At 33.5% G+C, this 13,453-nt stretch overlaps 1 protein-coding gene and 1 long non-coding RNA gene across 2 annotated transcripts; both read left to right on the forward strand.

The window, feature by feature from the left end:
- The first annotated feature begins 313 nt into the window (after positions 1 to 313).
- LOC100253676 (methyl jasmonate esterase 1) lies at positions 314 to 2,296 on the forward strand. Its single transcript, XM_019218199.2, has 4 exons — positions 314 to 576; positions 653 to 1,502; positions 1,610 to 1,741; positions 1,831 to 2,296. Exons 2-4 carry the CDS (start codon positions 1,119 to 1,121, stop codon positions 2,110 to 2,112), a joined length of 798 nt encoding a protein of 265 aa, XP_019073744.1. The 5' UTR covers positions 314 to 576; positions 653 to 1,118; the 3' UTR covers positions 2,113 to 2,296.
- Positions 2,297 to 9,717: 7,421 nt separating this feature from the next.
- Positions 9,718 to 10,508, forward strand: LOC109122054 (uncharacterized). Its single transcript, XR_002029496.2, has 2 exons — positions 9,718 to 9,931; positions 10,033 to 10,508. It is a non-coding gene; the product is annotated as an uncharacterized LOC109122054 (long non-coding RNA).
- The last annotated feature ends 2,945 nt before the right edge of the window (positions 10,509 to 13,453 follow it).

Consider the following 13,453-nt stretch of genomic DNA (forward strand, 5'->3'; position numbering starts at 1 on the left):
ATGAGGAAATTATTACAATCACCAATAATTTATGAAGAACTTGACAACCATGGGAAAGGTTAATTCAACACTCAAAACAGAGGCCAAACTCATGATGCCACCGGAACTTAAAACAGGGGATACAATTAATGTTGGTGGGTAGTGTTCATGTCATATCAAATTAAATTTAGATACTGTGACTTAATAAGTCAACACAAATATAACATGAATAATAATTGAGTTAAAAGTATAAACCCAAATACGACTTAATTATTAAACATGTAATAAGTTGAGTAATTTATTTAATAATCTGGTTGAGTCAGATTTTATTTAAGTCAATATAATTAACTTTTTAATTTAATTGTTTTCGACTCAATTGATTATAATTATGTTAATACATAATTATTAAATAGATGTATTTAAGTGAAATTGGTGTTGTAGGCCTTAATCCAAAAACAACTTCTTTATTAAAGGAATCATGCCAGTCAACACAGCTTTGACCAATTCAAATGGGTGAAAACATCATGTTTCAGTCCGATTGAGGTATCAAGCGTGACCAAGCCTACCCCAAAGTACCTTCAACCCGCCATGGGAAAGGTTTGGCTAACATTTTATATGTCCAAAAACCTTTACTGCATAACTTACTTATATTAATTGAAAGATACATCTCAAGATTTGCAGAAGCAAAACCAAAAATGCCAAAAACAAATTGAGATCAGAACTCAATCCACAGATCACATTGGGAAAAGAAAATGTTTGCAGTTACAAACCAATCCGGGCAACAGAAGAATTCAAGGGGAGGAGTTAACTACTAGACTCTGTATATTTCATTCTTTCTTCCTTTGCATAACTTCTTTATCATTGAAAAAGAGTGTGACGCAGGTGCATGTGTCATCTTTTAAACCCTGGCAGTCTATGTGTACATATTCTTGAATCCTTAATCCTTATTTTATTTCTAGAGTCAATTTCACAGGAAAAATTTTAATCCATTAGATTAGTAGTTGTAGTGAAAGCCAATTGTGCCCTTTAAAATGCTTGGGTGCTGACCATCTCTGTAACAGGAAAGGAGTACGCAGGAAAGGAAGAAGCATACGATTTTAGTTTCCTTTCTGATTTTTCTTGTTTCTTCAGTGTATTCAATGGCATCAGAGGGGAGACAGGCTAATCCCGTCAAGCACTATGTTCTAGTTCATGGGTCTTGCCATGGTGCCTGGTCTTGGTACAAGATTGTGGCACTACTAAAATCATCTGGCCACAAAGTCACTGCTCTGGACTTGGCTGCTTCTGGAATTAACCCAAAACAAGTGGGTGATCTGCGATCTATTTCTGAGTATTTCCAGCCACTGAGGGACTTCATGGAGTCACTCCCTGCAGATGAAAGGGTGGTTCTCGTTGGACACAGCTTGGGTGGGTTGGCCATTTCTCAGGCCATGGAGAAGTTCCCAGAAAAGGTTTCTGTAGCTGTTTTTGTTACTGCCTCAATGCCTGGTCCCACTCTCAACATTTCCACTCTCAATCAAGAGGTACTTCATACATACTATTTTTCTTTTACAGAAATTTACTTGTTGATTAAGAGGGGAAGGCTTCCCCTGTTTCTGACTTTTAGCCTGGTTTCTACTTCTTATTGAAGTCACTCAGGAGACAAGGTCCTCTACTAGACAGCCAGTTCACATATGATAATGGCCCCAACAATCCTCCCACCACTTTCACCTTTGGCCCCTTGTTCTCATCACTGAATGTGTATCAGTTGAGCCCAACTGAGGTGAGAACTTCATTAATTCAGGCCTTACAGCCAAAATCATGAGACTTTTCATTGTTGTTGTTATATCATTTTGGGCACAAATTTTCCAGGACTTGGCACTAGGGACTATGTTGATGAGACCCTTACGCTTGTTCAGTGAAGAAGACATGTCAAAGGATCTCATGTTGTCGAAGAAATATGCCTCGGTTAAACGTGTCTTTATTATTTCTGAGGAAGACAAGCTGGCGAAAAAGGATTTTCAACTCTGGATGATCGAAGAAAACCCACCTGATGCTGTTAAAGAGATTAAAGGATCTGATCACATGGTCATGATGTCTCAGCCAAAAGAGCTTTGGGTTCACCTGCAGGCAATTGCTGAGAAGTATTCTTGATGTTGTCATACCATTATGTGGAAAACGAAACAATTGAATAAGCAGGAAAAGAAAAAAGTTTCAATTGAAATTGGTACTTTGAACTGTGGATTGATTCAAAGAAATTTTTACTAATAGAAACATCATGGTTCAGTTGTATCAATTATAAATGTATTGCAATATACAACTATATTTCAGGAGTTTTAAACAGTGTGCAGAAAATCAAACTGAAGTTCAAATCATCCCAAGCTTCATATCTGTCTTTCTTCTACAGGGTCATAAGCCCTGGATTTCAGATCTAAAATCAAATTTAAAGGGAAAAGAAAGAAAGTGAAGATAAGGTGTTTTATCTTGGGAAAGTCAAGGAGGGCATCAAGGCTTTTCAGCTATGGATGATTGAAAAAGGAACAAAGAAAAACAGCCAGTGGGTGTGGAAGAGATCAAAGGACCTGATCATCCTACGTTGAAAAAAGAAAGGGACCGGAGCAATTAGTATTCTTCCATTGCCAGTTCATCAAAGGAATCCAATGATTGGTTCCAAGTCCAAATATGACATGTGGATCACATGTATCACCTCTATGATTAGCATACAAATAAATTATAACCCCCATAGAAATCAAAGCTAATATAAATATGATCATGATAGGTAACGTGTAACAGTTCATAATTGACCAAGACTAATGTTTCCCAGGAAAAGGAAGAGATCTTGGATACGATTTCTTTCTTCAAATCCACACTATGACATTCAAAATTATCAAAATTTCAGTGTTAGATATTTTAAATGATATTACTACATTTTTTTAATCACAGACCCAATGCTTCTAGGGCATGTCTAATAATGGGGGCCTTAAAATAACTTGACTTTATTAAAATAAGGGGTTGGTGTTAGGAAAATCTGCATTTTATATGGCGGATAAATGATCGTGGCCATGGAGAACCCAAGATTTGCTTTGTTCTTATCATCCATCATATATAGAAGCTATTGCCCCAAAAGATTCATATTAAGATTTTGTGGGTGTTCATACTCTGCAACTGCGCAGATGCACCAAATTAATGCAGAAGGTTAGCTCAAAGTTGTTCAAAATTTATGAGTTTGATGAGTACTAAAGTCCTGCGGGGACTATGAAACCCTATTAAGAATGATGGAAACAGACTTTTATTTCATCTGATTTCAATTAATAATCACCATTATAGCTTTTCTTCATCTAGACCCCATTTTCTTCTTCCTGATCTTCCCAGAATGATCACCAATTGACAAAAAGTATCAAACCCATATCAAGCAAGAAAATAATTGATTAACCAAGAAATATTTTTTCCTGATCTTGCAAGTATATTAAAGCCTTTCTTAATCATCATTATATCTTTTCTTTCTCCCGACTTTATTTTCCTGATCATCGCTCCTCCTTGATCCATCCAACAAGATTATTACCAAAGGAACAACACATAAAATCGTGTGAAGCAAGCAAATAATCACCACCCAAACCACTGAAGATTCATTTCCAAAGCTACCAGCAAATGAATTTGCAGAAGATGAAGCTCACCCAGAACCAAAATTAATCGAAGTTTACAAAGATGTTATATGTACTCTCTCCTATCAAACATTCACATCTTTTAGCTGGTAGTACAGACACTTTCCAAGGCAAAATCTATCAAGACAAAAATGAAACCTCAACGTATACAATGGCCAATGGGCATTCTGCTAAGGAAGGAAACTACAAGACGAAGAATTCAAAGAAGAAAACCGATAAAAGGGACAGAAACATCATTGCCAACTGAGGCTGAGTTTGCCAAAAGCGGCGTGGCATTGTGGTTGATGACTAGCCCGACTGCCTCCGCGAAAACAAGCACAAACTCTACTGCCATTTTCAGCAGTGATATACACATTTCCAGTCTCTGAATCACCATTACAGCAATAGAAATGCTTATATACTCTTGGCTATACTGTTCTCTTTATCGCATCCCGCGTCTCTCTCTCTATTTGAGTCTTGGTCTCCATTAATATATATATATATATATATATACACTACAAGCTGTTGATTTGCCATGGCGATAATCAAAGGCAGGTTCAAAAATGGCCTTTGGACTCCTCCAAGGGACACCCCACCTTTCTCTCTCAAACAGTCAAACCCATATACAAATAATATCGCCCCACGCTTTTTTTACGCTCAAGTTGGCGATTGGTGATTAGGCATATGAGTGAGTTATCCGATCTGAACACAGGACAAGCTTCAAAATATGAAATCTGCGTGTATTTTTATATGACTGCTCGATGGATTTGAAGGTTGAGTTATCCTTGGAAACAGTCATATGGAAACAAGAATGATAGACCCAGCTGATTTTCACCTTAAATAGTATTACCCTGACAATGAAACCATTACCCAAGTGGGTTTATAATTATTCCACAGCTTGTCTCAGGACCCTTATCCACCCCTTAGAAAAAAAAAAAAAAAAATCTTTTTGAAAAAAGTGTTACAACCCTAGATAAGGAGTGGATAAGGATGTGAATTATTGAGATGGCAGCAGATTTATGGTTAGGAATAAGGGAAATAGTGCCACAGAAATGCAGACTGTATGGGAGGTGTCAATTTCAGGGGTGGTTCAGAAAATAAATAAATAAATTTTTTTGTCTGTGGACACTTAATTGGTTCTGGCTTTCTTGTGTTATTCCATTTTGTCATTTTGCTTCAAAGAAACATTATCAATCTCTAGGCTGGGACCTTTGCCTAAAGAATCTGAGCAATATTGTTAATCGACATGCATTATTTCATGCTGAAATCGTAACATTTCTTTCAAATCTTGAAAGACAATGGTATATGCCTGGAACATCTCGACTCTAATTGCCTAGAATAAGTATGAAAAGTTCTGCTATTTTTGGAATTATAGTTTAGCAATGAGTATAGCAACTTACAAAGAGAGGTCGATTTTTTTGATGGCTTGAAGTGAATTTTGAGTCTACAAAGGATTATAGGTAGCTATTTAGAAAAATAGTAAGATATTGAATTTCCAATTAAAATATTTAAAAATATGTATTGAAATCTAAACTATTGAAAGATATAAATAATTAAGATCGAGATATAAATAAATATGATGAACATATAAAGAAATGAAATCGATGTATAAACAAATAAGATCAAAGTACAATATAATAAGAGTAAGGTATAAAATAATAGGACTCATATGTGATACAAATGAATGAGACTTGATTACAAAATAATGAGATATAAATATTACCACTTGATTAGTAATGTGTTTTAGTAAGTCTAAAAACTTTCTTATATATATAATTTTTACAAAATTAAGAATAATTTTCTCATGAATTCAATCTATTTATCCCAGACAACACCTATATATATATATATATATATATATATATATATATCAATATGTGTCACATGATTTTTTTTTTTTTTCTAATATGAAATTAGTGTTAACACCTTTAATTTGTTGAAAAATTCATTGAGGTCCATCTATGGAGATAAAATTTAATATTTGATTGACTCATTGAAGAATTCATATGTTAAAGTCCTAGAATTTATAAAATGTTCATTCTAATTCTAGTGGGACTTTGAAAGCAACCAACAAAAAGAAATCTTGATATGGTTCTCAATGATATAAAGAGACTTTAACTTGATGAAAATTTTACTCAAAGGTTGATTTCCTTGATTAGAACTCAAGATGCATCCACATTGGGATAAATGTGTTTAAAGGATCCAAGTATAAAGAAAATGTGCAAAGTGAGTATGATTTAGATACTTTTAAGTTTGGTAATACTTGGTCTTTGTAATTGATCATTATACAATGGATTGTTTAATAGTGGGTTTTTCCTTTGAATATAGTTTACATGTAACACGTGATTATTTTTATTTTATTTATTTATCACATACTCACATTACTATAGTATTTTGTTTTAATTATATTTGTGTAATGGATTGAAATATATTTTATTTAAAAGTATATTAATTGATAGGTAGGTGAATCAATTGATTGGACATCAAATAATTTTATGTATAGAATGTTGAATTACTAATTTTCCTAAAAGCTTAAACTTATAAGATTTAGGTTCAATATACGTACATATCAAGCTTTTTAACACCCTCTCTTATGTGTGGTCCCATATCCACACGTGAAGAGACAAACAAATGCAAATAACCTTTTCTAGACTTCCAAACATGCAAATAAGGAACAAACATGCGAATTGCAGAGAGGTGGCTCGAACCCACAACCCACAGTCAAACCAAGCTCTGATACCATGTTAAATGGGTTTGAATAGAATTCATTCCCAAAAGCTAGCTTGGAGAGGTGACCAATCTACATATATGAACAACATAATAACCCAATAACTTGGCGACGTGGAACAAATTCAACTTCTAACATAGAAGATTAAAATTATAAATACAGAGTTAGAAAAATTTCATTTATAAGAATATGGTATTACAACTTGTGTAACTCCATCTTTATGAGATTTCATTTGTACATAAAGTTTATGACTAATAGAGGAAGATGAAAAAGTGTAATTTATACAATTACATGAATGTATTCAAGTTGGTAGTTTACCATTGTCCATTAATCTGTGTATAATGTTTATAAATAATGAGTATAACTTTCATATAATCTTTTATGAGAATATTAAGAGTTATAAATCTTTTTTATAAAGTTAAGGTCCTAAGTCACATTGCATTCTTATGTTTTTAGTTGTTTTACTTATAACAACATATACCACACAATTGACTCATCTACTAAATGAGAATGGTGAGTTGAAGACCTTGACCCAACAATTCACAAAATGACTCAAATTCACATTACAAGTGTTATCAGTATCATGGATTAAGACAAGAATATAATTATTATTTTGTCATTTCTTTATTTCTTATACCTATTATGCATTATGCATCCAAATTGATTTTCCAAAATAATTATTTCACATAAAGTTTATTTAACAAATGATATTAGTGTCAATCAATTTTGGATCATAAAACATATTTTTTGAATTTTGGTTATTATTTGATCTTATGGACTACTAAAGGATATATATGATATGATGAATCTGAATAATGAATCAATATACATTTCCGATGTTTCGTAATTTTAATCATATCTATTGCATAATTTTACGAAAGTTGCAAAAATATGATTTGTAATTTAAACATGTAATAATAGAAATCTTAAGAGATAGTTTTATCTAGTATGATGTTTACTTGTTTGTTTATGGTTGATCATGTTATATGTTGTTCAATTTATGAAACAAGTGTTGATTAATCCAACCGAGGATCATCACTATGTTTGATTATATAATAGAAGTTCAATAATAAAAGATTGATGAAGTTTTTACCCAACAAGATTAAACTTTTTTACATTTAATACTTTCATTTTAATAGTTATTATCATATTTATATAATTTATAAATTATTATAATAGTTAATATAACCTTAATTGTTGTTTTTAAATTAATATTCTAGTGTATTAGGGAAGACATCAAAGTTTCCTTTCAAATAAGATTAGAAATGCTTCCCTTTAACGAAATCACATTTCTAAATCATGGTTATTAGCTTGTTGTAGGAACTCTGGTTAGTGTTGCATGTGGTTCTCCTATGTCTTGGTTAAGCTCATCAATTTTCAACTCTTTGGACCCAAAATCTACGTCCTATTCAACAAGGCAAATATCCCGAGATCAAAACAAACTCAACTACTGTTAGCAATCAAGCTCATATATCTAATTCATCCTTCCAAAACAGATTAGTCAATTCAAAACCAAAAATGATACTACAAGTTACTCAAGATTCATTCCACTGAAAACTAATATAGTTGCTATTGAGGAAATTGGAAAATGCTAACAAAGATTTATATATGATAACGAGAATTACAAACAAGAGATCACTAGTAAATTAAACAACATACCCTTAAATTTGATTTAACTAAAAATCCAATAATCAATTCACTTAAACAAAGTACATGTGTATAACTACTACATAACAATAAATATTTAGAAGAGCCAGACGACATCTACAAAGTCCACAGAAGTAGAAGCTAGAACTCCTCGTCCAAAGATGCCTTGGCTTTAGGTGGTGTCAATATGCTTGTTGGACATGGGAAACACATTCCTAACAACGCCTGTATGCCCGCCTTTACGCAGTACATCTAGAGACCCTATTGCTTCCATTCCTTGAGTGGTGACGATCAATAAAATAATCAACCTAAAAAAACACAAATACAATAGGAAAAGCTAAGGTGCATTCACTTGCAAAATCTAGAAAATCTTACATAAATTACCCTTAATGAATTCACACGTTAACAATAAGTTCTTCCCAAAAACTAGGAAAAGGCTCCTTGCTTCTGACCTTGTCCACCTCAAGAAACCTCTCCTACAATCTTTTTTGCAAATTCACTATTGATCAAATGTAGCTCAATCCAACATTTTTTTTTCCAGTTTCTCACCCTTAGTTCCCACCATTTTGTGAATCCAGAACCTTTAGGCTTAAATGAACAGAAAAATGCACCTTATGATGTGATGTTGCTTCCTCTACATCTTCTGCATAGGGATGAAAAAAATAAAATAAAATAAAACACACACACACACAAAGACTAAAAGAAACAAACACATAAATAAAAACCAAAGCAAAGACCCAAAAAAAAAAAAAAAAGCAAGAAAGAAAATATATGCAATTTTATTATCAGACATGATTTTTCCCTTTTTTATGTTAAAATTCTTATTATTAATCATATTTGTACCTATGGAAGGTAAAGGTAGTACCTACAGAATGTAAAGGTAATACCTATAAGACATGTAGCACACATGTACATAAGTTCCTGACTTACTTGAAGTGGCCATGAAACGATGGATTCGATCGTGCACCCAAGGTTGCAAAGGTAGTATCTAAGGAAGGAAAAAGCAATACCTAAGGAAGAGAATATAGTACCTAATAAGGGTATGTCATCAATCAACTCCAATGTAAAATCTAGAGAGAAACTTATTGATCATCTTGTGGGCTTGGTACATAACGAAATACAAGGGTATAAACTATATTCTCTAGCCTTGGTACTGATAGAAAAGAAGTTAGGGTTGAGTTGAGAAAAATCCAAGTTTGAGAAAAGATTTTAGTGAATTCTGAATCCCAACTTCAAAAATAGTCATAAAAAACTGGCATATGCCTGGGAGCATAAAGAAAGCATCCAAAAAGAAAAAAATGTGAAATGAGCAAGTGAGTTTAGATAGAGCATCGAGAGAGGATGTTTTATAGAGTATTTATCCAAGAAAAAAAATGAGGAAAGGAGAGCATGGAGCTCCATCGCAAGAAAGCAAAAGAATAAGAGAGTGACCCGCCAGCTTAGAATCATAAATCGGAAGGGAATCGGATAAGAGATTGTGTTCTTCTCTATGTGTGTATGTATTTTTGTGGGGAAGCATGTGTGTGTGAGCGAGAAAGAGACAAAGAGAGGTTACATAGAAAAGAGTATTTGGGATATTTGGAGTAGCTATGGGTTTAAAAACAGAGTGTTTGATACTAGTTTAAGTTGTACTTTCAATGTTCAGATTAAGGGTATTTGCTACAGTATGCCTTCATTTAGGGAATAGTCTTTGATCATGTTAAATATTTGGTTAAAAGGGATGAAATAATCCCTGAATGAAGAATCAACAAACTTCATCCGCCTCAATCACTACCCACCTTGCTCCATTCCTCACCTAGCTCTGGGCGTTGGTCGCCACAAGGATTCCGGAGCCTTAACTTTCCTTGCTCAGGATGATGTTGGAGGGTTGGAAGTAAATCGAAAAACCGATGGAGAATGGGTTCGAGTTAAGCCCACCCCAGATGCTTATATCATCAATGTTGGGGATATAGTTCAGGTACCACCCAAGAACTTTGAATTATAAGTACATGCTTATCAGTACTGTTTGGCTCAAGGAATTTTACACTCATTTGGCTAATTCTACTGATATTAAACCAGGTCTGGAGCAACGATACTTATGAAAGTGTGGAGCACAGGGTGATGGAGAATTCAGAGAGGTAAAGGTTCTCGATTCCGTTCGTTTTGAGTCCCGGGCACCATGTTTGGGTGAAGCCCTTGGAGGAGCTGACGAAGGGGGAAAAGCCAAAGTATAGAGCATACAACTGGGGAAAGTTCTTTGTTACGAGAAGGCGCAATAATTTCAAGAAGCTTGATGTGGAAAACCTCCAAATTTCTCATTTCAAGGTATCAGAGTAAAAGGGTCAGTGGGACATTATCTATCATGTATTCAATAAGAGCTTCTTTTAGCTCTCTGAAGTTGGCCATGCAGTATAGGATGCGTATATGCATGGAGAATTTTGAGGTTTGGTGTGAAAAAAATAATGTAATTTGCTTGATAAATAAGCAGCAATGCATGCTGCATTAATGGAATAGTCATTTTCCTCCTTTATCGGGAAGAAAGTTATTAAGATCAATGGATCCTAAATAAGCATGTAGTCACAATTAACAAATTTAATAATTTTTAAAAACATTTTGAATCCTATGATATACACCCAAGAAGAAGTGAATGAATTGAATGTGAATTTCTTTTTCAAATTTTAGTAGAAAAAGATACGAATAATAAAAACTAAAGTAAAAATGAAATGGGAAGAAAGAGATATAATCAATACATTTACAATGGTTCACGATTCTCTATGTCCACATATCAACTTTGCTTATTCTAAAATTTATTTTAAATAAAATATTATTTTTAAATTATTATAATTTATTTTAAACAAAAAATTTAATTATATCTTTAAGATGGCGTTAATATCTATATTTCATTATATATATTAAAATAGTATTGTAAACCTGCGATCGTGTTCGTACTTGAAAAAAAAAGGACAAGACTCACTTTGCATTGATGAAAAATTGATTTTTAGAAAATGGTTTTAGGCCACTTATCTTTATTTTATTTTTAAATGGAAAACAAAATAAAAATGAAAATTCTAAGTATGAAACTTGAAAGAAAAAGACAAGTTTATGAAAAACTGAATTTGGGTTCAAGGGTCAGGTTACTTATCGAGAAGGTAGGATGATTAGTCATAACACCCCTCTATACCCTAAAATCAAGTCTCTAATAATCAAGTTAATATAAGAATGACAATTGATTAGAAAGTCAACAAATACCAAGTAATGATCAATGATGTATTATGATTGAGTTATAATTATGGTTTTAAAAATTGGACCGAATCAATCAGTCATGATTTCGGTCTGGTCTGATCAATTGGGCTAGAAAGTGGTTAGACCAGAATTGGACCAATTAAATCGGTGGTCCGACCAATGAACCGGATTATTCAGATGGAATCGTCCGATTCAACTTTTTTTTTTCCCATTGTCGCCACCCCCACCCGCGCGCGCTGGAAAAGCCGAAAAGCTCTTCCCCTTTTTGCCCATCGGAAGGCCCCCCCACCTAGCCCTAAAAGTGGAAACCCCACCCCCCAAAACCCCGTTGGAACCCTTTTTTGTGTGCTCCTCTCCTCTCTTTTTCCATTTTTTTTTTAATTATTTATTACCTCATTTCATTATTATTTATTTTCTTTTATATTTATTATTTTTATTTCATGATGTTTAAAACTTATGATTTTAATTTAAATTAATGAAAACATTATAATTTTAAATAAATTCATGATTTTAAAATAAGTTTTTATTTAAAAATGAATTTTAAAATTTTAAAATTAAATTTAAAATTATGATTTTAATTTTAATTTCTAATTTGAAACTAATTTTCTTATTTTTAAATAAAATTTAAATTTTCAAATAACATATAAATTATTTTTTTTATTTTTATAATTATTTTTAATTTTAATAATTTATAAATTATATATTTATGACGTCATCGATTCGACCGCAGTTCGACCACCGATTCGACTAGTGAACTGTGAACCAGTAACTTTTCCGATTCAATGATCGGTCCGATTTTGAAAACATTGACTATAATTAAACAAAGAGGCAAAGAAAGGACGAACGTACTTGAGCAGTAAGCTAAGGGAGAAGGCAAAGATCAATCGTTAGTCAATCAAGCCTAGCAATTAAAAACAATAATCAAAGGAGAAAAAATCATATGTTGGGCCTACCAATGTCCAATTTATTTGCATGAATTAATTTTAGGAATTTCATCTTCCTAATGATCATGGAGAAAAAGATAATAGAAATTTGGAGAAAATTCCATTATTTTTAAAAACATAGAATTTATTCATATTTATTAAAAAAAATTGGAAAATTATTAAAAATCAAAGAAAATAGAAAAAGGGTCCATGCCGAAAGGAAAATGGCAGCAAAAATTTATTGAAAATAGATTTTATTAATTTGAAGAGAATTACTGAGGAGGGATTTTAAAAGGGGAATGAATTTTGTCAAAAATTTAAATTTAAAATCAATTTTTCAAAAAAGAAGAGGGTGGTAGTACACTTGAGCATTATGCGCAGAATTGCACACCTAAGAAGGTGGCCCATGCACGTAGGAATTTCATGCACGTGGGAAGAGGGGAAAGGAGCTTGTGGGAACACCATCTGCAAATTGTTCAATGTCACAAAACTTGTTACACTCACTGCTTTTCCAGGTTTACTCTTCTGATCACTTCTTTCAGGAATGACTGCAGTTGACTTGTATAACACTGATCTTCTCGTGGACAAATTTAAGTCTGAGTTCCGGTTCTGGTCCATGGAGTTGTGTATAATTTCATGTAAGATGGATGAGTCTTCTTCATGATATTTTCCAAAAGCTCCTTTCCCTTCAGCATTTGGGGATTGAACCATTTCAGTAGCCGCTTGTATGGACACCATATCAGTCACTGCTTGCACAATTTGGAGATGGAAATCCAGAAACTGATCAAAACAGGCGGCCGGAAGTGCTAGTGGTGTAGATGATCCAGGAACCTGTGCACCAAACTACCTTAACAATGGAAAACTAATGGGGCAGACCCAGTAGTATCTTCTCCAACCTTACCACTCACAGCCATCAAGTTGGGAAGTTCCTTCGGAATCTACATACAAAGCGCCCACCACCATTGGCAAAGGAAAAACCAGATCAATTTCAATGTCAAATCTTTATGTGACTGCTGCGGAACAGTGCAGGTTAAGGAGTTGGCCAACTTCATTAATTGAGAACTCCGGGAAATTTCAGTGAAGCATGAAGCGCTTTGTTGCAGGACCGTCCAGAGAAGCCAGTCGTTGAGCATCACCAGCTTGTGATGCCCCAAGTGTCACATTACAAAGGACCTGTTTACCTCCACGTGAAAAGAGTGATGATCCATGCAATATAGGTAATTTGCCAGATTCACAATACAAAAGCCCAACTTCGTTGAGATGCCTTCCCTCAACTCTAAGTCTTTCTGCAAGCTTCGTCATATAATTTTTACACCTTTACTGGGTTTTATCAA

This window comes from Vitis vinifera, chromosome 3 (genome assembly GCF_030704535.1).
Source record: "Vitis vinifera cultivar Pinot Noir 40024 chromosome 3, ASM3070453v1".
NCBI lineage: Eukaryota > Viridiplantae > Streptophyta > Magnoliopsida > Vitales > Vitaceae > Vitis > Vitis vinifera.